The sequence below is a fragment of the Manacus vitellinus genome, unplaced genomic scaffold (assembly GCF_001715985.3).
Source record: "Manacus vitellinus isolate BGI_N305 unplaced genomic scaffold, ASM171598v3 scaffold_0_pilon, whole genome shotgun sequence".
Classification (NCBI taxonomy): Eukaryota; Metazoa; Chordata; class Aves; order Passeriformes; family Pipridae; genus Manacus; species Manacus vitellinus.
Genome location: NW_021938789.1, coordinates 18,818,358 through 18,845,313, shown reverse-complemented (window position 1 = coordinate 18,845,313; position 26,956 = coordinate 18,818,358). Strand labels below are relative to the sequence as shown.

The 26,956-nt window shown below is 36.1% G+C and overlaps 1 protein-coding gene across 1 annotated transcript in view; it reads left to right on the top strand.

Annotated features, from left to right (window-relative positions):
• Window positions 1–422: 422 nt before the first annotated feature.
• The window catches only part of ATP8A1 (ATPase phospholipid transporting 8A1), a 104,750-nt gene continuing 78,216 nt past the window's right edge, over window positions 423–26,956 (top strand). Inside the window, exons 1-11 of the mRNA XM_018067287.1 lie at window positions 423–534; window positions 750–864; window positions 2,673–2,772; window positions 5,258–5,356; window positions 9,945–9,990; window positions 13,961–14,001; window positions 17,619–17,692; window positions 19,560–19,629; window positions 20,219–20,346; window positions 24,635–24,746; window positions 25,588–25,753. Coding sequence (XP_017922776.1) covers window positions 423–534; window positions 750–864; window positions 2,673–2,772; window positions 5,258–5,356; window positions 9,945–9,990; window positions 13,961–14,001; window positions 17,619–17,692; window positions 19,560–19,629; window positions 20,219–20,346; window positions 24,635–24,746; window positions 25,588–25,753 — 1,063 coding nt within the window. The remainder of the gene's footprint in view (window positions 535–749; window positions 865–2,672; window positions 2,773–5,257; window positions 5,357–9,944; window positions 9,991–13,960; window positions 14,002–17,618; window positions 17,693–19,559; window positions 19,630–20,218; window positions 20,347–24,634; window positions 24,747–25,587; window positions 25,754–26,956) is intronic.

Genomic DNA, 26,956 nt, shown 5'->3' with positions numbered 1-26,956 from the left:
CCATTCTATGATTCTATGAATTAGCAAGGAGTCCCTGACAAAACTCAAACATAAGAAGGGGACATACAAGAGGTGAAAGCAGGGACAGATGGCTGTAGAGGAGTAGGGAGGATGGGTTTAGCAAGTGAAGTCAGAGCCCACCTGGGGTTTAATCTTGTGAGTGGCTTGTAGAAGCCCTTCTTGTTGTTCAGATGTAACAGCAGGAGATGATGACTGTGGGAAACGTGGGTCTGCAGGCTCAATGTGGCAAGAGAAGAAACTTGGAAACAAAGAACACAGTCTTCTCACCTTTAGTCTCTATTGATAAGATCAGCCTTCAGGATCCACAGGTTACTGATATCAATTGAAAAGTTTGAAACAAGAAAGGCTTATCTTGGTGGAGGAGGACCAGGTTAGGGAACACTTAAACAAGCTGGCAATACATGAGTCCGTGGGATTTGATAAGATGCAGTCGTGAGCGGAGGGATGTGCCCTCTCTCATGAGACGGAGCTGGCAGGTCTCACTAGTGGGCCACTCTCAGTTATCTTTGCAAGGTAAGGATTGCAGGGGTGGAGGGTGTAGGTTTTTACTAAGCCTCTTGACTATATTTGGAAAAACTTTTATGTTTTTTTCAGAGGTCGTTACTTGTGAGAAATGCAAATACATTGAGTTCACATTTGCAACAGATGTCTTTTTTTGTGACCTGAACTGCCTTGAATCTTGTGTATTTAAATTTCTTTATATGTAAAATCATGCTGTGTTTTTACAGGCTATGAGAAGACAGAGGATGTTTCAGAAAAAACTTCCCTAGCTGATCAAGAGGAAGTGAGAACTATATTCATCAATCAGCCCCAGCTAACCAAATTCTGCAATAATCATGTCAGGTATTAACAAAAACACTGGAACACTGCATGTTTCATAACAAAACCAAAAAGATTCTGTTTATTCCACTTCTGTCATTTCCTCTGACCACTAATTACAATCCTAGACTCTGACAGGGAGAATGAAGTGAAATGAGGAGACAAGTAGAGCTGTTTCACTTACAAACCTGACCTTCTGAATTTTTAAGAATGTGGTGGGGGAGGTACGGATGTTTTACAACTGCACCATCAGCATGTCCCTGGAGGACTGTTGATTTCTTCTGGTTTCTGTTCAGTTCATCTTTGAACATACTCATGGTAGCTGAATTCCAATGCAAATGTACTGCACTTAAACACAGCATTGTTTGTGCTTTGGAAATGCTTGTCTTTTTCAGTCAGTCAGTTACAAAGATGCTGTGGTTGCTTATGAAACTAGTTTTGAATTTAAAGTTCAGGCTTTAGGGGCTCTGCTGATGGTTTATGTTGTGGTTTTTTGTTTGCTTTTGATGAATTTTAAGTCATACACTAAATACTCATAAGTAATATAAGGTCAGATCTGATAACATCCTCAGTTCTGTTGTTAAAATTCAAAGGAAATGAATGGCAAAAATATCTGTGTCCCAAGTAGGTGTGTTTTCTGAAGGTACCTTTGATAATGTGCAGAAATTTTGTAGACATGGAGAATAATGTGATGGGATTTTCCATGACCTTGAGAAACTTTATAATGCTGTTTGGTGCTGTATACAACTTGTCTTTTCTGTCTTTTGCTTTGTTACTTGACTGTGTTGAGCTGTTTTGCAGGATACATTCGTTCCCTCTTTAAATTGACTGTTTTATGCAAAGTTAAACTAAATATTACTGACTTATAAAGGAGTTAAAATATTCTTACACGTTTTTTACTCATAAGTTTTTGGCATGTTACTTTCACATTTATTGTTTTACGACCTTAGACCGTGGCAGTCTGTTCTTAAACAGATGTAAGGCTGACAAAGACCTGGGAACTCAAGCATTTTGTGATGATGACTTAGCAAAGATTGTTACCCTAGGATAAATTATATTCTCTTCTTCCAGGCTAGCTAAACCACACTTAATATCCAATATTTGTCAGTTTAAAATAAAAAAAGCGAACTTTCCATTCAGTGAAGGGTACAAGTTATGTATTTTAACTGATTTTTTAACTTAAATTATTTCTTAAATGCACCATTTCAAGTTAGTTGATCCTGTTATTAGGTTTTTTGCATTGAATCATGCAAACTCATACCCAGCACAGAAACTCCACATCTCCTCAATCCTGACTTTGCACCCTCCTCGTTACGCTTGTTACACCTCTTTCCCCAACAATTTTGTCTGATCTGGAGCCACTGTGCAGTTGCCAGCCATAACCCTCAGGGTAGGGTCCTTGTCCAGACGAGGTAGGTAGGTGCCTGCCCTGCCAGCACCCTCAGCAGGGGCAGTGTAATTGCTTGACTCCTAACAAACCTTTATTTTTTTTTCCTCTCCTTTTTGCCTGTAACTGAAGGGCAGCAGAGCTTGACTGCTTCCCGTGGAGCAGGCTGAGATGAGGAGAGACCTTCTTACCTTAACAGGGCAGCTCGTGACAGTCTCTGTGGGTGGCAGGAGCTTCCCTGGGTGAGCCGGTTCATGGACATCTGCAGGATGTCACTGTGGAAGTCATTTAGTTTCACTTTAGCCAAAACAAATGTGTGTACTAGCACAGGAATCACAGAATCTTCTGTTTCATTTGAAAGCTTGTGTAACTGATAGGAAAAGAGTACATTTGAAGAAATTTTTGTACTGTAATAAAAGCATGTGTTTTTGTCTCTTTCTCTCAGCACTGCAAAGTACAACATAATCACATTCCTGCCAAGGTTCCTTTATTCCCAGTTCAGAAGAGCTGCTAATGCATTTTTTCTTTTTATTGCATTACTTCAGGTAAGATCAAGAATAAGACTCTAATGTTTTAAACTTGCTAAGAGAGCATTTATACCATAGACAATGTTTTACAGAGATCCTGAGATTTCTGTACCATTCTTTCTGAGCTAGCTGGCGTCTCAGAATAGCTGTATTGTATAGATGTACCTTTAATAAATATTTGGGTTTATGGTTTATTTACTCCTTGGAGATAAAAAAATGCACACCAAGATTTTTCTGTAAAGCAGTTTAAGTGTAGCTGAAATACTATCAGGTGAAAAAGACTGTTGTAACAGGAAAATTCTATTTAAAAATATCTGGCATACACAGAAAACTGCTACCTGTAGTTGGCATTTCTTCTGATGGAGAGTACTGCCTGAAAACCTGAACTTTATGAATTTTAATCCTGTAGACTGTTTTGAGGGACAGGAATTGCAACTGAGAAATGACCATTTATTCTTAGAGATAAGGATTGAAATTGAGGCTGGGCAAAGAAACCCATTTGTGGAGTCCAGTACTGTAGCAACTATTTCCCAGCTGGTCAGGGTACTAGTTAGTAGGGAAGTACACAGTCTTTTCTGTACCACCACTGTAGCTTCATTAAGTGTGTTTGTAAAGTGCAATGCCTGATCCAGCTTACTGGGACTTTTTTGAAGAAGTACCTAACATTTTGCACATCTATCAGAATATTTTAATTTTGTAGTAGTTCAAGTTGATAAAGTGGATTGTGGTTTTTTCTATACTATTCTTTGGATGCATTAGTTGATAATGAATGAAAATTTAACTGTGGTCAGGTGCACTCATAATTACCATTGACTAGTTCTGCATTTCAGACATGTTTGATAAAAACACATTTTCTGCATAATTTCTAATGGATTTTTTAGAATGTGTTGGTTTGTTGGTTGTGAAGGTCATTGTGTTAGGGATCCATGTATCAAAAAAATATTACTGAAAAATGACATGTAAACTACCATGTGTACTTTTTTCTCCCTCACTTCAGATGTTTCTGTAAGTGAAAGTTGCTTCTGCTTTAAGTGCTTGGGGCAGTTTCTTAGGATATATCTGCACAAGTAGCTTACACTGTTTTCTAGGGGGGAAGAAGGTTCAGGGTTTCATTAGGTTTTTCTGCCTGTGAGCCTGTGGCTTCTAAATAAACATCTGCTAACCCCATCTGGCATCTCAGGCTAATCCAGTGGTCCAGCACGGTTCCTTGTGGTGCCACTGTGCACCTCAAGCTAATGACACAAAATATGAGGTTTCAGAAGCTGTTTGAGACTTGGCATGACTGGGTGAGAGGCTGGCAGGTAGCTGTTGGGAGTGTTAGGAACTGGAATGTTAGGACTTTCAAGCCCACTTTCTCGTGTCAGGCTGTCAGTGAGACCGCGGTGTCGGGAGAAAGGGATACGGGGTGATGGAATCAGAGTACAGGCTGGTGACCCTTTTGCTTTAGTATTTTGTATGGAAAATAACATGCAATTGGAATGGGAGTTTGGACATACATATAGGGAGGAATGAAGATATAGGAATAGCTGAAGAAGTGATAGATCCCTTTCCTTTGTAGCCAACACATAGGCACTTGCCCAAGAGTAACTTCCTGCCCCATTTCCACTTAATTCCTTGAAAAATGTGGTCTGGAACATACATACATATGCTATGTATGTATAACATCCTGTTTTCTTTCAGAAGTACAATGTGGTGGTAGCAAAAAGAAATGTATATAATTCATAAATAACATTGGCTGTTTTTCAGGCCATTTTATGGTAAATTGAGTATGTCTTCTAACTGTATTGAGGCACCACTAGTTAGTGAACTCTTCTTGCAGAGTTCTCATTGTCATCACACTGCATTACCCATTATGAGTCTGTTAAGACAGCAATCCATTCAACTATCCATGTTGCCATTAAGAACTCTAGTCAGTATAAAAATAATTATAAATAAGCATCCGTGTATATCATATAAGTAGCTGTATTGTCTCATCATTTATTTTAAAGTGTACAGTCGCTTGCATCATCTGTGGCCATACCTTCATAACGAAAATGGGTTTTTTACAGTAGACTGGCAGAAAGCAGCTATTTGAAATTTGTCAGTTAATATCTATTTTGATACAAAATATGTCATAAGATATTATAACTGTAAAGAAGCAAATATACCTTGGACTAGCATCCACTCTAACAAAAATCTAAACTGACAAAATTAGTTGTGTTTTGTAAATAACTGTTTTCATTTAATTTGAAACACAGAAAAGGAAGGTGAATTATCTGCAAACACTAAAACCTCTGGAAATAGTGCCATTGAACACTGTACTATTTAAAATTCAAATGTTCTTCTATTGTATCAGCTGCTTTTGAATAGAAGACAGTAAACTTCTCTTGGAAATAATCAGCACCATGTCTAAAAGTGAATTCTCTTGTTGTTATTTGCTCAGGAAGTGCTGCTTCTTGTATTAAAAATGTGTTTTCAACCAGCAGTGCAAAAAATTTTTTTCTTTCTCTTTTGTTTTTAATAGCAAATACCAGATGTATCACCAACAGGCCGCTACACAACATTGGTTCCTCTTTTATTTATTTTAGCTGTAGCTGCAGTGAAGGAGATAATAGAGGATATTGTAAGTATTTAATAGCAATATTTTTAAATAGTTTTCATGTTTTTCATTTATAATATTGGAGAAATTTTACTACATAATTCTGTGTTGACCTATTCTTGCCTTCTGGATGCTTTTGAAAGCTTCTGAAGGTACTTACTTCCGAAGATGAAATCTTAGAAATATGGTATTACAATTCAGAAGTGTGTTTACTGTATATACAAGTGGCAATAGCATGACAGAACAGTGACTGTTGTGTTTATTATATAGATTGCTTCTAGTCAAATAGTTTTTATTAATGAAGTACAAGCATATTTTTGAAGTGTGAACTAGAACCAAAGACTCCACAGAACCCAGTCAAGTGCAGAATACTGCCAATTTTCTATTAAACAAGGACTCTGCTAAAAGAAGATTGGAAGCTACTGACTTCATCTCAAGTGGAATCTATTTTAAAACCAAATAACTGTTAAATATTTATTTGGTTAGAAAATTATTTTTTTTCCTTCCTCCATGAGCAAAGTCCTTTACTCCTGTTATTTATACTTGTGAGACAGATTTTAACTCATTCTGTGAAGGAGAGACTAGACTAACGTTTACAGAATAATTCTGGGAACTTCTGGCTTTAGTCATTGAAGAAGGTAGGATTAAAAAATCTTTCCAGAATACTTTTTTAAATCTTCAGTTAAGGTGCCTTTCAAAAATAGATAAGCCGTCTGGAATTCTGTTGAGGATCCAGGATGTTGCACGGTCTCAAGCAGCTTCACTTGTCCTCCTGTGGTGCTTTAACCTTGGCTGGACACCAGGTACCCACCAAAACCACTCTATCACTCCCCTCTGAAACTGGACAAGGGTGAGAAAATACATTAAAAGACTCATGGGCCGAAATAAGGACAGGGAGAGATCACTCACCAGTGACTGTCCTGGGCAAAACAGACTCAACGTGAGGAAACTAGTTGAATTTAGTACTAATCAAAATCAGAGCAGGATAATGAGAAGTAAAACAAATCTTAAAAACTTCTTCCTCCCCCCCCACCCACACCGCCCTCCTTCCTGGGCCTAATTTTATTCCCGATTCTCTACCTCCTTGCCCCTCAGCATCTCAAGGAGACAGTCCATCACATGTTGTTTCTGCCACTACTTCCTCCTCAGGGAGAGGAGTCCTTCCCCTGCTCCAACGTGGGGTACCTCCCAGGGGAGACAGTCCTCCACAAACTTCTCCAGCCTGAGTCCTTCCCACAGGCTGCAGTTCTTCACAAACTGCTCCAGCATAGTTCCCTTCCCACAGGGTACAATCCTTCAGGAAGAGGCTGCTCAGCGTGGGTGCCCCACAGGGTCACAAGTCCACCAGAAGACCTGTGTGGGCTCCTCTCTTGATGGGGCCACAGGAGCCTGCTCCAGCGTGGACTTCCTACAGGGTCACAGCCTTCTTTCGGCGTCCACCTGCTCTGGCACAGGTCTTCTCCATGGGCTGCAGGTGGATCTCTGCACCCTTGTGGACCTCCATTGGCTGCAGGGACACAGCTGCTTCACCATGGTCTTCACCACAGGCTGCAGGGGGATCTCTGCTCCAGCATCTGGAGCACCTCCTCCCCCTCCTTGTGTACTGACTTTGGTTGTTTCTCTCCCATATTCTTACTCCACTCTTCTCTGGCCATAACTACTGCTGCACAATAACTTTTTTTTCATTCTTAGATACATTATCTCAGAGGCTTTACTACCATTGTTGATGGGCTCAGCCTTGGCCAGTGTCAAGTCCGTCCTGAATCCTGATGGCATTGGCTCTGTCAGACATGGGGGAAGCTTCTGGCAACCTCTCACAGAAGCCACCCCTGTAGCCCCACTGCTACCAGAACCTTACCACGTAAAGTCAGTACACTGGATGGCTTTTTATTTCCCAACAAAGTAATTCCTGGACCTTTCTAAAAAGTGTCCTTTAGCTTGCTACTAAAATTACAATGTTTCACTTTATTGTGTTTAGAAAAATAGTAATCTATTTGGTTTAATATATTTTGATGAATGAGTACAGGTCACTCGTGTAGTTTTTGAAGTTTTAAAAATGGATTTTCCCCAGCTGTCAAATCCAGGTCCAAGCATCTCTTTATTTCTAAAGTCACATGCATAAAATCCTTAGTTTTCCTGTTGTGACTTTGCATGGTTTTGTAGACAGCAAGAGGAAAAGGCCTGCTCAGTTCCCATTTCTCTGGTCTGCTGCAATTTAGTGTTAGTCTTTCATGTCTTGGTCTTAAGTGTGATCTGCTGACTCCTGGTGGCCTGGAACAGACATGAAATGCTGGTCCTTGTTAGGCAAGTGCCTCCACCTATGCCAGGCTTCCTGGGCTCTTTCCAGTCAATATCTGTTGTGATTGTTTTGCTTTCTTCTTGCGTTGAATGAGAACTTTAAAAGAGCTGGGACATTGTCAACATGGAAGTGTTCATTCTTACTTATTTTATTTTGAGGGGGGAGAAAGGAATTTCAATCGCTGTTTCACTTCATACAAAAGGTGTTGGGATTTTCTGAGTACCTTCCTGTCCTCTCTCCACAAAAAGCATATGATGGAACCTATCTATCTAACTTGGTTAAAATAACTGAGTCTTTTAGTTGATGTCTTTTGTATCTAAGGAATTAGTCTTGATGATTTGCCAAATCACTCTAGATGCCAAGAATTTCTTTATCTGCTTTTGTTCTGTTTTGGTTCTGCAGGTATGTTGTGAGGAGGACAAGGCATTAGACATATAATATGGCAAAGTGCCCTGTCCACAGAGGAGTGACATTCCTGTTTGTGGGCTGTTCTCTTGAGTTTTGGAAAGGGTTGCAGGTAGCATAGTCTTTCCCTGCACACAAATAGTAAGCTCCCTGAGAGCATTGTATTTGTTGCATTTGAGCAGAATTACAATGTATGGGCAGAAACATGATCAAGAGGAAGAATGTGGAGCTGGAAAGGAGGTTTGAAATGGAGAGTGGCTAGTCACATGCTGCCTTTCTTGCTGATACAGTCCACTCAGTCTTTTCCTCAGCTACCTCTGTGAATTGATGGTAGGTAAGGTACAGGCACCTGGATTCTATCAAGCTCCTGGGTCATAGAGTTGAGTGGTCCTGCAAGACACAATGAGGTTTCCATTAAATATTTTTCTTCTATTTGTCATTTCTAGTTTTTGCTCTCCTATAGTCAGCTTCTCCTTAAATACCTTTGTTGCTTTCTCTTTACATAAACAAAACCCCGTTTGAAAAAAAGCCATAAAATCAATTCATGTTCTTTCAGATATTTTTAACCATTCTGCTGTTAATGCTTACAGACTTACACCATCTGTCAGTGTCTAGGCAAATATAAAACTGAAGCTGCTGCTACTGTACAAAGTGTCCTTTTTAAAACTGTCTCATCCAGTCGCTTTTCTTTTGTCATTTATTTCTACCATCTGCTCTTTGCAACATGAAGTGTGTGGTTTGGCGTGGTGGTGGGGCAAGACAGGGATCAATCAGAATTAGTGGGTTTTGCATATATCAGCTAAACCAATAAAGTTCTCATTACCAAATAGAGATACCTAAGAGTGATACAGCTTTACTGTTTTTTCCTGGGAAAGCTGACCACTTGCTGCATAGTGAAAAAAAAAATAAAAAATTCAGCATTTTCCCTTAACCTTTACTTTTCGTTATCTCTCTGTTTCTTTGCACAGTGAGATATCTAGGATCTCCGGGAATAGTAATCTTCATCTAATATTAAAGCTTCTGGATAGGAACCCTATATATTGATATCAATAAATATACTTATCAGATAAGACTTTTAGCTCAAGAACCAAATGTTTCTTTTTTTGGAATGAAATCCCAGGAAGAAAAAGATGGTAGCAAAAGACATTATTCATGAACAGCATGTGTTTCCCATATATGCTTCAAAAGTGCTAGCAAAATTTGTGACATGCAGTGCTAGATTGTCGGATGTTTCCAGTGATTTTCACCCATCATGACTCAGAAAGCAACTGACATTAAACTGTTGCTTTTCAAACTGGAGGAGATTTACCCTATGGGCAAATAGACATCTGCTTTGGTCAAGTTATACTTTCCCACTGATCAAGGGTAATATATCTGTTCAGTCAGACATGTTTTTGAAAGGAGAATCTGTTGATAATCTGTGAAAATCTAGTAAAAAAATAATACTTCAACTTTGCAAAGTGATAAGGTGGTCTTTTAAGAGGTGATAGTTTAGAGTCATGTCAGCATTTTATTAGCAATAAATTTCTCAAGTAGATTGACTTATTTTTCTTTCAATTTACAAGATTGCTTCTGATTTTGTTTGTATTTCAAAGGCATGAATTCTGTACCTCTGTTCAAAAAGCTTACCTACACCAATTAATTATATTTAAATTAATTTTCCAAAGCACTTGATTAGATAGTGATTGCCCATGTGAGAGGGCATTCTAGTACAACACAATTAGCCTGGAACACGGTGTGACTTTCCTGTTGATCATAACTATGCAAGTAATTAATAGTCCTGTTTAATGTTTAGTTGGTTTACTGAGTAGAAGAGTGGGAGGGGGTAATAGATGGGGGTTTTATTGAAAGTGTGAAAGCTTTATTTTATCAACAGAAGTCTTTAACCACTGTGCATTTTTGATTTAGAAAAGGCATAAAGCTGATAATGCGGTGAACAAGAAAGAAACTCAAGGTAGGAAATTTTTTAACCTTTTTAAGGGGGTGTTGAATTTTTGCAAATGGTAGTAATGTAATTTGCACTGCTGACAGGTAATTGAGTGGCAGATTGCATATGCAGATTGCTTCAAAATTTGGAATGTAAACAGCTGAAATAAAAATTTGCAGTGACATTAGCCCCACAGAATAAAATATGTTCTGGATTAGGGTGAGAGGTTCCTAAGAAACTTGGACATTTACTCATTTAGCACAGGTGATACTGTAGCTGTTAAAAGATATAATCACCAGTATATTTATTGGGCCTACATTATAACTAAAAGTCTGCATTTCTGAGTAGCATGATTTTTTTTCAACTGGCTAATCTTGAATAATCTGATTTTGGACAACTGTGCAATAGGAAGAAAGAGTCAAAAAAAAAGTATTGTCTTTCTATGCTGCTTCAAAACTGTAGATAAAGATGAATGGAGTCTTTTTGGGGTTCAGGTTTGGGGATTTTTTTATGAAATGAATATAATGGTTTGATTAGAGATGATGAGATATTTCGCCAGTGTACCCTAACCAAAGCTTTGGAATGTAATTATTTTAAATAGATTTTGATAAAACTAGTGTTCAGTCAAGACATTCTTGTAGCTCAGAAAGTGAGGGAGATATTAGCTAGTATGTCCTAAACAGTCTTGTCAGGTAGAAAGCCAAACTAGGTTCCTGCTTTGCTGCCTTCAGCTTTTCATGTTATTTGTTCTGAGGTAGGCCTCTCTTGATAGAAATGGTCCTGTTTTTATAAACAGGAGGACAAATGAGTGGCATGTGAATTTGACTGCAGAAAGTACAAAAAATATCACAAAGAGAAGAATCTTACATGCAATCTTTTTAAATAAATAATAAACTTAATTCTTCTAGGGAGGAATGTAGTCATTGGTTAAACAAGTGTTTAGCATTGCTAAATACTGGAAACAGATTTTAAAGCTTACCTAAATTGTACATAAATCTACTGTAAAATTTACGGGGAATGGGAGGGCAAGATAACTTATGAAACTACTGAGCATGTAGCTCAGTAGAAAGTATGAGGAGATTGCGACAGAGAGACAAAACTATTGACTGAACGCACTGGGAATAGAAACCTCCAGAGGACAGGCCTGGAGAAACAGATAACCTCTTAGCTATACATAAAAAATTAAGGAAATCTTAATGTAGACATCCAAAGTCCTTTCATTAGTCATTCATAGCTTATGAGATTACAACCAACAGTTTTGTTGGCAGTGAATCTTGAAGTGCCTTTTCAATTTTTCTTTTTGTTCAGAGCGTACAAAATTTTAATAAAAGACTTGTTTTACTCTCTTTCCTGACTCTTCTTGGTTACCTCTCATTAGGGTCTTCAGTAACTGTTCCTAAAATTCCTGAATGTTCCATGCATGCAAAACAGCATTTTGGAAGTTAAAGGTGTAATGAGGATACATAAAATATTGCTTGCACTGAGAAACATGTTTCTTAAGCTAATGCAGGATTCACATAAGTACAGCATTGATCCTAGTGTACTGTCAAAGCAATATTTAAATGTATTGTCAAATATAGTCTATTGTCAAAGCAATAAATAAGTTAATCAGTATGGTATTCTCTTACTTTGTTTTTGTGTATTCAGTAGTTCTGTAACTCTGAAAAGCAGCAATGTGCATAGTACATTGTATATGCAGCTCCACCTTTGGTTGTCTTTTAAACATGAAATTGTTAATGAACCAGCATGTGCATGTACAGATTCTGTATATGGGTTTCCCTTCATCTTTCTGTTCCTTAATGACTATCTATATCTCAATTAACCTTAAGTAACTAGCTTTATAAATTTCCATTAGTATAAAAAACCTTTTGCAGAGGATTTTGATTTATTAGGCTGCATTATGCATGATTTTTATTACCTCAAGCTGCGTACATATACAATACAGTAGGACATTATCAGACATTCTGACGTGATGAAATCTGCATTTCTGCAGTGTGGTGAAGTAGCCTTCTGTAGGGCAGATGGAACATGCTTTGGAAAGTTTGTTGTTAGAGACAGGTGAGAAGTGGGAGGTACAAATGCGAAAGTGAGGCTGCAGAAGACTTTATGGCACAAGTTCTCTAACCATTATATAGAAGATGTATAGCAATACTTCTCTTTTTGTTCTCATAAGAAAATGGATTTAACTGAATATCAGTGTATATTAATTGTACTTAAAAGCTTATCGGATCAAGCTAGGATTAGAGTACTCTTGAGATTACAGGTGGCTCAGCGTATTTTCATGACTCATCCATTTGAGAGCTGATTTTAACCAGTTAAACCAGCAGAAAACAAATCCAGAAAATAAAAATTATAGTGTCCTTCCATGTAGTGAGCTAACTGGCTCATCAAAGGATCCAGCAAACACTGGACACAGCATGCATAGAGCAGTGAGGGCACGCACCTTTGCATGGGGGGACAGCAGGACAGGACCTTCCCAAAGCAGCCAGAATCCCCTTCTTAAGAAGCCCCTGGCCATGTCTAGTGACTTATTTACATTTCAGACCTGCAGAACTCCACTGGCAGTTAGTCTGTTGTAGCTATTGTTGTCTGGATTGCTGCAAAGTATACTTTTAATTCTCATCTGCTTGCATGAAGAAAATTAATTTGCGTGGCCCCACGAACAGTATTGCTGACACAAGGGAATGGAAGTAAGTAATTGGTGGCACAATTACAATTACAATTGGGTTCCTTAAGACAATGTTACAACCACTGTTACAATCACGAGGAATCTGTAGTTTTCCCACTGAAGGGAAATGGTTTGTCAAAATTGATTTTGTATAATGATCAGCTGATTGGTGAGACAGTCATTAAAATATCTTGCTTACTGTCAGAAAGGGAGATTTTTCCATTTACCATTGTCCTGACCATATGAGCACTAAAAAATTTGGGGGAAGGAAGGGAAAGAGAATTTATCTCTTCCTAAAGAATTATTGAGATATACAAGAAGAGGGGTCAGTCTCAACAGAACCTCCAGGAAGACTTAAATGTAAAGGCTATATGTATTCCCAGATTTTGATCCACTTTTTTTAAGTATACACATGCTTGTGTAAGAGCTTGATCCTGATCAGGTACTTAAGATAAGGTTCCTCACAGTTTGAAAGCTGGAAGACACAGTGAAAGAGAACAATCTCTTATAGCTATCTGAGTATTGACACATAGCAATGTTTTCATTTTCTTCATGCATATCAGTCTTCAATAGCTCGTAACTGGGCCTAAAAAAGGGGAATTACCTTTATTATTCCCTGAAAACAGTTTTAACAATTAACGGGCAAACAAGGCATGGGTTTTGTATCATAATAGTAATACTTAAAACTAGAATAGTGGAATGTGGATGCAATGTTAATTTCAACTATCAGGGGGAAATTATACTAAATCTTAAGGTAAATAGTGTGAGTTGGTTTGGGGGATTTCCAGTATGTTTAATGAGGAGATGACGATGGTGATCCTGAAGTTTCTCTGATATGCCAATAACAGTAAAATAGATGAACAATAATAAGTCTCTTGGACCTTTTTACAAATCTTTTTATATGAATCTTTTTTCTATGAGTTTCTTCAATATTTTAACTGAGGAAAAAAAAAATCTTGAATTTATCCCCCTTGCCTCCCCACTAATTTTGTAACTTTTTAAATTTGGAACTTTTTATTCCAGTTACTAATCTTTTTTGGAAAATACCACATTATCATAAAATCTATATCAGATTTATTTGATTCCCAGACCCTCTAAAATGTTCTGATTGACTTTGTAATAAGATTCTATGGTACAAAAACTGTTATAAAGAATATGTGCTGTATAATTGAAATGCTTGACCCAAATTCATAGAAACAAGGCATGCTGTAAAATATTGTCTGTATGAGATGTCTGTATGGCTTTTCATACATAAGGAATCTAGCACATACCTGTATGCAGTTATATTGTACTACTGGAAAATTCTTTCTTTTTTTCCTTTTTTTTTAGTACTACGAAATGGTGCGTGGGAGATTGTCCACTGGGAAAAGGTGTGTGTCTTTATTGGTGGCTTTTAGAGCATAATGCATACTTAATATTTGCTTATAAAAATTAATTGATGTTATGGGAAATGTGTAATCTTTTGTATTTTATTTTTTGTTTGTTAAGGTTTGCTATTAATGCCAAGGTTGTGGGTGGTCGATCCCTATATAGGCCATTCACTTAAGAGTTGGACTTGATGATCCTTGTAGGTCCCTTCCAACTCAGAATATTCTGTGGTTCTGTAATTTGTCTCTCAAAACATGCTTTGAAGTCAGGTCAGTTTTGATGGCATGAGTCAGGCAAAACTAGTGGGCTTTAAGTTCAGTGAAAATAGCTTCAAGAGGCTGGTGGCAAAATTATGCACTTCCTTGTTATTATTTGGTTTGCCAAGGCAGAAACCTCTTTCTGGAAACTAGTTACTTTGTGTATTTGTTGAACTTCCTTGGCTTAAGTCATGAGAACTTTAAAAACTATTATGCAATACTTAGGAAGGGACTCTTAAAGGTAACTTCCAAGGACTGAATGTTATACTGCCTATCTAGTCACGTAGTCTTATTGGTTTCCATACCTAAAAACTTGAAGAAAATTTGACCCACAGTAAATTGGAAGCAAGATTCAGATGAAGCTGGCTTATACCTTTGAAGAAGCAAGGATAAGGCATATAGTGTGATGCGACAAAATGGTGATCTTAAGTGAGATTAATTTCTTCTTTGACTCAACTTCAGTCTTCCAATAAAGTATTTTACAAAACTAGCAAAAGTAAAGAGCTGCATGCAGAAGGTCAGGGTTAGACCTATTAAAGATTAGGTTTCCAAAGAGTTCCAATGAATTTTGAGTACAACTCCAGCTGTACAATCTGCATTCTCTGTGTGAGTTTCTAACAGGCTTTTTAGCAAATTCAGCAGGTAAATATTTACTGTGCTTAAAACAAGGGGATAATATATTTTGTTTGAGACCATTAACCAATTCCCAGTTTTCTTTCAGGTAGATGTTGGAGATATAGTTATAATAAAAGGCAAAGAGTATATACCTGCTGACACTGTACTGCTCTCATCAAGGTAGAGATGCCCACTGATGCTTATAGTGTAGAGGCTGGTTTCTCTACCCTGCATTTATTTATTTGTTTATTTGTGATTGCTCCAAGGAAATAAAGAATAAACAAAAATGATACTGTTTTGAAGTATAGTCTTTTGTTCTTTCAGTCATGTATCACTTAAGGCAATGTTTCTTCAAACTGTGACAATTGCAGTTTTGAAATTACACTGGCATTCAATTTACCCCTGACAAAAATTTAGTTATTTGTTATTTTGTTGTTGGATATAATATAAAAAAAGCTGGGTTTCTCTCTAAAAATTGGACTTCAACTACCATACTTAACGAGGTTGTCTTTTTGGTATGTACCCAACAAATTGCATCCCACAAGTAAATCAAAATAGATGTACTACAGGGAACAAAAATGTTTTTTAACAGATATAGTCACCAATTTGATAGTTGAATCAGGAAAAAAAAGTGAATATGAGATGTGAACCATCAAATTAGCACTGTCTTTATAAGCTGAACATTCACTTTATTATCTAATTTATTTATTAGGATGATTTCAGCACTGAAAGCAAGACTTAATTTATAGCATGTTATGCTGTGACTCTTTTACATGGACAATCAGAGGTTGTTTATCATCATTTCCTTGGACAGTTTTATTTAAGAAATCCACGTCTTATGTGGAAGATGCACATTTTTCAACATCTATTTGATCAGGTCAACAGACAACATATTCTAACAGTACTTTTTAATGAATAATATTTAAATGTGATCAGTTGTATTTTAATTTGTTTTCTGGCACAAGCAGAAACGTTACGTATTTATGACTATGATTTAGGTATAAACCCTCTCTGATCCCACTGAAGTTAATGAATCCACTCATACCTACAATTAATAAAGTTAGGATCTTATGTGTGTCTCTTGACAGACTGTAGTATAGACTAGTACTTTGTTTATTCTGTCTTCCATTATATCTCAAAATTAAGTGTAGCTCTTTCTAAAACACTTCTATTAAATTATTATCAAATGTAAGCTAGTTGCCAGATAATACTGTAAATTTTTCCCACAGTCTGTCTTCAGTGCTAATGTTTGCCATAACTTAGCTGGGTTGTTATTGAGTGTCCTCTATAAACCTTTTACTTCTGTACTTTGAGAAGCATTTATAAATTTTATTGGTGCTTCTCCACTAAGATCTTCATAGGCAATACAACCGTGCAGCAAGAACACTTGTTCTGTTGGCCTGATAATAGCTTGTCATGCTAACCATGGTGTTTTGCAGGTGGAACAGATTACATCCTCTCTGAACAACTTCTTCATAATCTTCCTGAGTAATCTCCTAAATTTGAGTCTGTGCCTAGGTGTCTTCACAATTTTGCCCTTTTGGATTTGGAGGATGCTTGCATCACAGTGTTCTCCAGTTGTGGTTTACACACAGAAAAATACCAAATGCCTGAAAAGCCTACTTTACAAGCCTTGTTCCCCCTGAAGGAATATCACGTGTTGATAAATTGAAATAATGGTTAGCTGCTATTTGACTTGGTCAGGACTGTTACCGTTTGTTTAACCTCACTTTAATGCCTTTATCAGAACGCATTATGTGTCCACCTGTGACCATTACTCACCTTGAATTTTCCTGTCAGGTTTTCTTCTAGGATCCAGTTTACAGTGGGGACTCTTTGAATCATGATTGCTTTTCTGTGCCCAGTTCAGGCATTTCTTCCAACTCAAACTTCCTCATTAGTTATATTACTAGGATTCTGTTGCAACCTTCCTTGCAGGAGAGAACCCTGTACTACTACATTACCTCTAATTCTGCCTGCATACCAGCATGTACTCTCCTCCATCTCTCATCCCCACGTGGCCATGTATTCTCCAGGAAGACAGTCTCATTGATTTGCTTTTCAGGTGTTTACTGATGCCCAGTTACATCTTATGTTTCAGAAACAATGCAAGTCTGTGGGCCTAGTTTTAATTCAAACTAATATTACGCTCTTTTTACCAGCAATACTAGTTTTTGGAGAACAAGAGGATCTTAATTATTTTAGAAAACTATGATTCTTACTGTGGAAGGACACAAACCACTGAGATTTAATTCCATATGGTTCTTGCTAGTTCAGTGTTCACAGAGATTTACAAAACTGAAACAAAATACACAATAATTATCAGCATGTTTGCATGAAACAGGTAGTTGTCACTTGATGGAAAATCTTTTGTTGTGACTTCTGTTTTTTTTATTGATGTATGGAGTGGCTTGAGACTTCATCAGTTGAGAAATAAGCATAACAGTTTTTTTATTTTTACTGTACAATGTCATTGTGTTCTGCATCTTAAAATTGGTGCCTTACAGTAAAACAATCCACTTGAGTAAAAATGAAAGTGTTCTAGCTCTTTTCTTTCTGACCTGATTAAAATAGATTTTGAAAAAATGCTCATCAGACGTTTTAATTAACATGTATTTTTTCAATAATAATTTTAAACTCTGTCTTTTTGTCTTTGTTCTTTTGTTTTATTTTTGTTTTGTTTGTTGGGATTTTTTTCCCTTGTCACTTATTTTTCTGTTCTAATCATTTCAAACTGGGATGTGTAGGTGGCAGTAGGGGAAGTAGTGAAAGTGACCAATGGGGAACATCTCCCAGCTGATCTCATCAGTCTGTCTTCAAGGTTAGAATAAACTAGTTGCACAGGATATGTGTATGTGGGTCCTCATATACCAAATATGAACAACACTGCCATGTTGATAATCTCTGCTATGCTGTTCACCTTTCTTCAACAAAAATTAGGAAGGGTTCAGTTGAAAGTACATATCATTAAAGCATAAACACATGCTAACACTCCAAGAAATGAGAATAATTTTTTTTCAGTCATCTTTGTTTTTACACTATTCCCAGGAAATTTTAGCAGACAAGTTTTCATTGAATAAACACAATTAAACACCAGGATAAATATATGTTCAATTCCTTAGAGCGAATTAAGAGAAATATACATGTTTCTACCAACTCCCTATTTTCAGCAAAGAATATAGTTTAATGTTGGTAGGACTGGTAGAGGACCCTCTGCACAAACTTGGATATTGCACAATCTCTGCTGCATGCGATGACAAAAGCAGCGTTGTTGTTGTGTATTGTGACAAACTGCATGTTTCTTGGACACATCAGCTTTATGCTATTGTCTGCACTGTTACCACACTTTGTTTTTCCCTAACCAATCAATGGGCCTGCCTTGATCTAACTGTAACTTACTGTGGAGCAATCTGCTGCAGTTACTACAATTAAGCATGTGTCTCACTTGAAATGTCTTTGCTGCCTTATTCTGTTTTAAAAGTGCTTCAAGAAAATATTGTTTGTTTTTTATTGTTAACTAATAAAAATGCTAGAATTGTGATGTCTTATACGGGTGATTCCATCCAAACAATCTAAATAAAAGTTATTTATATTTTTAGAGAAGTTTGCCAAGAAGAAAACACAGCCTGAAAGAATCTTATGATAATGATTTGTCACATTTTAATGCTTGTACTTTACAAAGTTATGTTAGAATAACCTACTTAACACGATCCTGCAAACAATCTAAAATTAGTTCATTTATCAGTAGCCACTGTTACATTAATAAAGAAAATTTTAAAAAACATTTGATGCTTGAATTTCATGTTAGAAAGAAGAAAACATTAGAAGCTTTAAAGTGGTATAGAGAGTAAACCTTTATTCTTTTAAGTTTTATTGTTTATTTGGTCCTTTTCAGAATCAAAACTTCTTTCTGTCATAGATTTAAGTAGTAGGTGTTCTGTCCTCATGCCCAGAAAATGAGAGCTGACTGGAGTAACTCAGAAATCCTGACCTGTTAGGCCTGTTCTTGATTATTATCTACTTGCAGAAAAGTAATTTTCTCCTTCTGCATCTCTGCTTTCCTAGTTAACAATTCTATCCTGATTGTAACCTGATTTAAAAATCTGGAAATATTTTACAAAATCTAAAATCGCTGTTCTGTTACACATCAAAAACATATTGGAAAAGTTAAATCCAGGGAATAATCCATTTCTGAGTATGTGTCAAATAGATGAAGTATTCAAGTAATAATGTTGTAAAAAGCAAAACTTTTAGTTTGTAAAAAAGCTTTTGAAATTGCATGAGGAGGATATAATTTAAAAACTGTATTATGTTATCCACAACGTAGACTTTTTTTGTAAGAGAACCGTTTGCAAGAAAATTTCTGTGTCTGAACTCCTGTTGCCTAGTGTAGTAGGCATTACGAATGCCACGATCACTTGTACCCGGATCTTAATCCTGTGTATAAAGATAGAAAACTTTTGCTGTGCACAGCAATTTTATCAATGTTTCATCTAAGAAAATAAGTTTTGGCAAACTTTTCTGAAAATGTAAGGTACTGTTTGTTTTTACAGATTTGGCTGTAAATTATTCTAGTTCTGAAGATTTGATCAGATAAACCTGTTTGCATAAATAGGTATTACAAGATTACAGGAAGTTTATGGATTTCGACATTATAATTTAAATTCAGGAATTTTTTTTCTTAATAGTGAACCCCAGGCCATGTGCTACATCGAAACATCTAACTTAGACGGTGAGACAAACTTAAAAATTCGACAGGTAGGAATTTCACTTTTAAGAATATTGCTAATATTATTTTTTTCTATTATTGCTTATAAAAACATTTTATTACATTAATGCCCATTTTAGAAGATTGTGAAATTTTCATAGTTTGAATAAAAAGCTATGGGCTACTGGCACCATAAGAGCAGAAGAATGAATGGTTACTCCTAAGTCATTCTTTCTGCTTTGATTTAGGTATTATAGGTAGAAATGTAAGTAGTTTGAGTATTGATTTTGTTTCTAGAGAATAGATGAGGCAGAAGCCCTGCAGAAAGCAGCTGATAGTGCCAGTATTGTCCATTAGGGACAGGTAGGGAATAGCAGTTTTTGAGTGGCTGCACTGTCTCTACGCAAGGACAGTCTTGCTGAGCTATGAGATGTATTATGACCCTGTCTTGATCCTGGTATTTTGAGATACTTAGGTGACTTTTTCACTGTAGCATCCAGCAGTGTTACAACAAAGTGTAGCTGGCCCATTTTGCTCCCACAGGGATACTTGTTTTCTGGTCTTGCACTATCAGATTTATACTACAAAGATTTATAATTACTGATTTCTAATGTCATGACAAATTAATTTTGTTTACAGGGTTTATCACTAACATCAGAGATAAAGGACACAGAAAGCTTAATGAGACTTTCAGGCAGAATTGAATGTGAGAGCCCAAACCGACATCTCTATGACTTTGTTGGAAACATCAGACTGGATGGGCATGGGTATGTAAATACAAGGAGTAAGATTTCAGGAGATTCAGTCTATCAGTAGATAGCTATATGTTGTTAAACTACTGAAGTTAAAATATGAATAATAAATCTTTTTTCATTTATTCCTTGCTAGACTTTATTCTTTTAAAAAACTAAGGGGATAAAACCTTACTTCTAATGTCTACAGCTGGAGTTGTTGCACTAGTTGTCCTACAGAAAGCAATAGCTACTAATAATAGAAGAGAGTCCTAATCTGATAGTTCTGAAATATGTATGTAGTAACTCACTTAAGTATCTCATCTGTTATAGAAGCTGAATAGAAATAGTTTCTTGTCTGTTTTTTTTATTGTTGTTTTCTTCTGTTTAAGTCCAGAGTGGAATGGAGTCCATCGCTGTATACCTCAAATTCTTCTAATTTGATAGCTGAAAGACGTTTAATGCCTTAGTTTACTGAAAGTATGTTCCTTTCAAAATAGACCACGTGCATTTACAACACACATGCTTGTAAAACTGCTTCAAAAATTCTTAAAATACTCAAGTGCTTACTGATATTTGGAGTCATCTGTGAGTTCACAGAAGATTCATTGCTAGATTCAGAATTATTGAGTTGTTCATTCCCAAAGATTTACAGTATTTCTTATTTATTTGGTAGGAATTTATTCTTCCATACCCAGTATTATTCATGTTTGTGATTTTAGACTAATACATGTAGTACTAACTAATTATTAAATACCTCTTTTTATCCCCCTTAATATTCCATTTTATTTACTGATTTCTTACAGATCCATTCCAGGAGTTTTCAGTCGCAAGAGTGTGGATCTATTATAATTCCACTGTACTTGTCATTAAGAAGAGAAAAACATTTACCTGTAATTCTTCTCTGAAGGTAATAGTTATAACAGATCCACACATTCATTCTTCCTCCCTGGCTAGAGGGAAAAGCACACTTTTCTTTTAAATCTAATAATTTAATTTTTAAAAATTGATTTAAAAAATGAATATTGAATGTGCTGATGGCTTTTATGGCTCAAGAATGTGTAGGAGTATGCCATCTGCTGGTCAAGTAATTTTTCATTTGAGAAATTCTGTTTTGAAATATTTTCACTATAGTTCCTGTGCAGTAGGATAGTTCCAAAAGTGTGGCTCTAATATAATATTTACCTTCAGTGAAAAAGAATTACAGGTAAGTAACTCTTTTTGGATCCTGACCTTACTTCAACCTGAAAAATCAGGGATGAGTTCTTTTTCTGTCCGTATTAGGGGTAGCACAAATTTATCTAATAGATATTTATTTATCCAGATCTTTAAGACCTTCCTACCAGATTATGTGGATCCAGCAGTTGTGATTTAAACTTTATCCACTACCATCTTAACATATTTACAAAAGAAATAGAGGATACTGAAAATGTATCTCCCTCTTCTTTCACTTTATGTAAGTCATTGGAGTGCCATAAATGTTGCATCTAGTTGACTTTTTCAGTCTTTTTCCCTTCATTGGAGAGCAATTAAAAAAAAAAAGTTTTGTTTTTTTTCTTTTGGATACTCTGTGTTCCAGGAGGTAGAACACCACTACAGTTATTTTGCCTTTAGCTAAATCTGTGGACTAAAAGAGGCAAAATTTCTCTTGCTATCCTCAGCTTTTGAGTGAGCTAACTCTTAACTCCAAAGTGTGCAACTCTTTATTAAGCTCGTGAATATACAGAAGGATGTCAACTTGGTTTTACTCCATGAAGACAATTAGCTAGAGAAAGGAGAAAAGGTCTTTAGCCTGGATTAATTTGAAATTATGACTAGGCAGTGGCTCGGATAATGGTGAGGGCATTGTGCAAAACAAGGGCAGATACTGGTTATCCAGACCTAAAGTAAATTCTTTCCTGAAGACATTCTTAAAATTTTTGATAAGAGTACACTTGTTAACAAAATCATTTTGGTATGTAAGCTTTCAAATGCGTCTTAGAAATTACCATCTCTTTATATACCCTTGACAGCTCTGTCAGGAAAGTATTCTGAAAGGATATTTCCCCGCTGAGAGCATCGCTTACTGAATACTACCCAAACATGTTGCTGAGAGTCATTAGTTATGTAGAATACAAGAGAAATCAGATGAGTTGGATCAGTTTTGAGAACGCTGAGACTGGGAAATAAGACACTTGAGATCTGTCAAGTCATCACACCATGACCTCATTAGAGAGTGGAGTGTGATGACAGTGTTGAGGATTAGTAGCATAATATCTGGCAGATCCGAGCTTTCCATGCCTCTGGTTGCTTTGCTGTCTGTTTTCATCTCCTTGGTCTGTGCGCAAGTTCTGTTGGAGACAACTTCCACTGGCTGCAATCTCAGTTCCCTTCTGATTGTCTTCCCACTAAAAGACTTGAGGATCAAGTCCTGTCCAAGTTGAAGAATGGTATCCATCTGAGAGCCACTGTCCTGATGGAAAAAAAAAATCAGTGTATTCTGCCATAGAAGGGACTTTACTACATATTTTTCACAGTTTTTAGAAAGGGAAAACAGAGGAAGATCAGGAAGTGGCAGAAAGAGTCTTAGAACTCACCTGATTCTTGAAGGAGTACAAGAATTAAGAGTTAAAGGTTTTGACTTCTGCTTTCCTCTCATTTATAGGAGAAGGGACAGAAAGTCTTTTGGCATTCCAGAGAAGGTCCACAGTTCAAAATGTTTCCAATTTATCTATGGGAGACTTGCATAAAGCCGCAGAGAGTTATTTTCCTTTCATCTTCTGTGGCATTTGTGTTAGTGTTAATACACTGAAAATATCTCATTATTCTTGGAATGATAGGTAATCCTTATTCCTTAACTGAAATGTCTATCTTGTGTTGATGAATGATCCTAAAGCCTTAGAATGGTTCTCATCAAGGAATGCAGATAAATACAAGTGTAGAAGTAATCTTTGTTGGCAACAGGGGTCTCTCTTAATGATTCTTGAGTAATTCAAACCCCAGAGGTTCCTTTCATACTTGAAAGGACATTCAGTCTCCTAATTTTGCCATGATATGAGCACATCTCAAATACAAGAGCAGCAAAGTTCAGATTTAGAAAGTAAGTAAATATTGGTAAATATGTTTAATATCGGTAAATATGTTTTAAATTTCAGTTTTCTTTTCCAATACATTCTTTTAATGCAGAGCCTGCACCTAGAAATTGTTTTCCTTGGCAATATCATTCAGCATTTCAGTTGCCGAGATATACTTTGTTGCTGGGGAGAACAATTCCTTAAACAGTCAGTATGCTCTCTGCTAGTTTCCTAGAAAGTAAGTGAACTAAGCTGTAGTGGGGTGGTGATTGTTAGTTGTTTGGTTTTTATAGAAAAGCACTCAAATATTTTTCCAGAATAATTTTTTCCTAGTTTCTCCAAGAACTGATTCCAAAAAACTTGTTTGTCGTTGTTAATTTTAGGAGAGGAATAATGTGTTGTTTCCTCTTTATTTGCAGTCTTTGAATCTTAAAAGGTTGTGTAAGAGGAGGGAAGGGGACATGATGATCCAGAAGAAATTATTACCTGAAACTCACTCACTGAGACTGACTGTACTCTCTGTGCTTCCCAAAATGTTACAAAATATCATGGCTTTCTCAGACACTTTTTATCTTATATATCAGAGATATAGTTGCTGTCATTAATCAGTTTATTTGTGAACTTCATAATGTGTTGGTTTAGAGACAGTAGTTTTAAATAAAAATGCCAAACATTAGAGCACTTTTGACAAGTCTGAACTGGTAACTGGTATTTATGGAAAGAAAAGCGCCAAAATAGGGCATGATTGTCCAAAGAAAAGAGTAATAATGATCTAATATTTTTATATTTTAAGAAAAAATTTAGCTACATTATGAGGTCAGCTGTCTGAATTTAGGACAGTTAAATGTTTCCAATGTCTTCTGAAGGTTTGTTGCTTCTTTACTCCATGCAGTTCTAAAAGAATAACGGAAAAAGGTTTACCTGGTTTTGCAGTTAAAAGAAAGTGCATGAAATATTAATGTGATGTTAAATAATTGTGTTAATAAAGGATATTTATTTCACTGGAAGAGTGGATTAAGCTAAGAATTCACAAAATTACTTCATGTGAAAATTGCTTTTAAACATCAATTTTTTTAGGAGAAAATGTAGAAAAAAGCTTTGTAGTCATAAATCACAGGAAAATTAGACATTTTTAGTTTCAGTATGCTTGCTTAGTAGTACCATATCAAAATTAGTAATCTATAATAGAAATTAAGTGGTAGTAATATTTTTGGAAACTTGTTTTAAGTTTGATTGGTTTAATATTAAAATGACAAACTCCTTCCTTCTAGTACTGTTCCACTGGGATCTGATCAGATTCTTCTACGAGGAGCTCAATTGAGAAATACTCAGTGGGTTCATGGGATAGTTGTCTATACTGGACATGACACAAAACTTATGCAGGTTTGTCACTTGGATTTTCTCTAAACTGTTTTGCTACCCTAATCTACCATTCCACAGTACAGAAAATCCCTTCAGAAAACATGGCTCAATTCAATATAATAGTACAATGTCAGTAGTAGAGTGTCTTTCATATGAACTAAAACCAATAAAAAGAAAGCAAGTTCTTGGTTTTTTTAGTCACTTAGTCACAAAGTAGCTTTTCCACTAGTGAGCATATTAATTGATTCTATTTTGTAACTTCTGTTTTGAAAAATGTTTTATTAGCAAGTCGGATCATCATAGTTTTCCAGTTCCTCTTTTTTTATTTTTGACTGCTCCTAAAACTTTGGAGCTTTTCTTGTGGAACTTTCTTTCAAGTACAAAGGTAAGCATTCTTGTCAGAAAACAAAATGAGGAGGGAAGAGACTGAAATTACTTTGCCTGGTGTGTTTTGAAATACCAAAATTGAGATGCATTTGTTGAGAAAAAAGAATGATTTCAGATTGGTCATGGATGTCTTATTTATTACTTTCCCTTTTTGTAAAATAGTTCCATGGGAAAGTGTGTTTGTATTAGCAGTTGTGTTCTACAGCACTGATATGCACATTCATTTTTAATGCTTACTGATATCTGTTACTGTTATGAGTGTTCTGTGTGATTGTTTAAACTGCTTCTGACACAGATCTAAAGCTTTAATTCATAGATTTATAAGCTGCTTTTTTTTAGTAAAACAGGGCATTTTTATGATGATGTATTTGGGAGAATATTTAGAAAAGGATGCAGTAACATGTAATTTGAAAAGCAAGAACCATTTCACTGCATCTAATATTTAATAGCCGCTTTTGTTTTTTGTATTTTGCAGAATTCAACAAGTCCACCTCTTAAAATGTCTAATGTGGAACGAATTACGAATATTCAGATTTTGATTCTGTTCTGCATCCTTATTGCCATGTCTTTGATCTGCTCTATTGGTTCAGCTATATGGAATCGAAGGCATACTGGAAGAGACTGGTATCTTGATCTAAACTGTAAGATGTAAAATAATATTTTAGTATTCAATTGCCATTTGTATTTGGAAAGGAGGATGATTACCATCCTTTGCACAGTGGGGTTTTTTGTCACTCTCTGTTCTGGTTGTTGACTGAAGTCATTAGGCTAGGTATATCTCAACAAATATAAAATTTACCTTGTGCCACCTGAGGTCTTGCTGAATTCAGGATGGGTGAGATTTGTTGTTTGCCTCTTCATCTTTCACTACATCTCTGCAGCTCAGCAAAGTCTGTATCAGCACTGCACTGGCATGAACAGCCAGCTTCCTAAACATCAGACTAAAGCCACTTTGAGATATTAGCAATAGATTACATTTAAAGCTGCAGTGACTTTTCTGAGTTTTTAAACTCACTTCTCCCAAGAAGTGATGCTGTAGCTTTGTGATTTTTAGTATACAGAGATATAGCTAATTATTGGCTGCAAACCTCAGGTCTTAACAAACTTTTTGTAAAGACAGATAGAAGAGGCAAAAAGTTCTCATCTAACATATACTGGACAGCTGTGCTTAAGACAGTGTGATGTTTTTAGGCCTTCACGGCAGCATCCAACCTATTGACATAGTTTGACCCTCTGTGAGGAAACTAAATTTAAAGGAAGTTTTCATGAATATATTTTGTGGTCAACTATTTATGTTTCCTGAGTTTCTTATTGTGGGCCTAAAGCCTTCTTTACTTAGGCAGTAGAACCAGAACTAGACTTTCTGCTTCTGAAACAACAGTCTTGAGTACAAAGCTTCTGGATGTAGTCATCCAAGTAGGGATTATAGGTGTTTGGCCAGTTTAAGAAGAAAAATCATGGCATTCTGATTTGAAGGCACTCAAAGTTTTTGTGTCTGCCTTTAGGATGAACTGTTATTTACTAGGAACCTTGCTTTTTTTTAATGCTGAGGAAGAATTATTTTTTTTTGTTTGTTTGTTTGTTTTAATTAACACAGTTTTACCAGTATCTGAATATTATTTTATTTACTAGTAGAAATAGGTAAATATTCTTCTTTAATCTTCTTTAATCTCAGTAGTCATTATTCAGAATATCAATGTCATGGTGAATGTTAGCTCTCTGTTTTTTTATGTATTTCATTTGATGCTGGAATTTATATTAATGAACATATCCAAAAGCTTCTCTCCTGTATCTTAGAGTAGCAACCAGATCCACATTGCATAGGCAGTGGAAACCTATCTGAT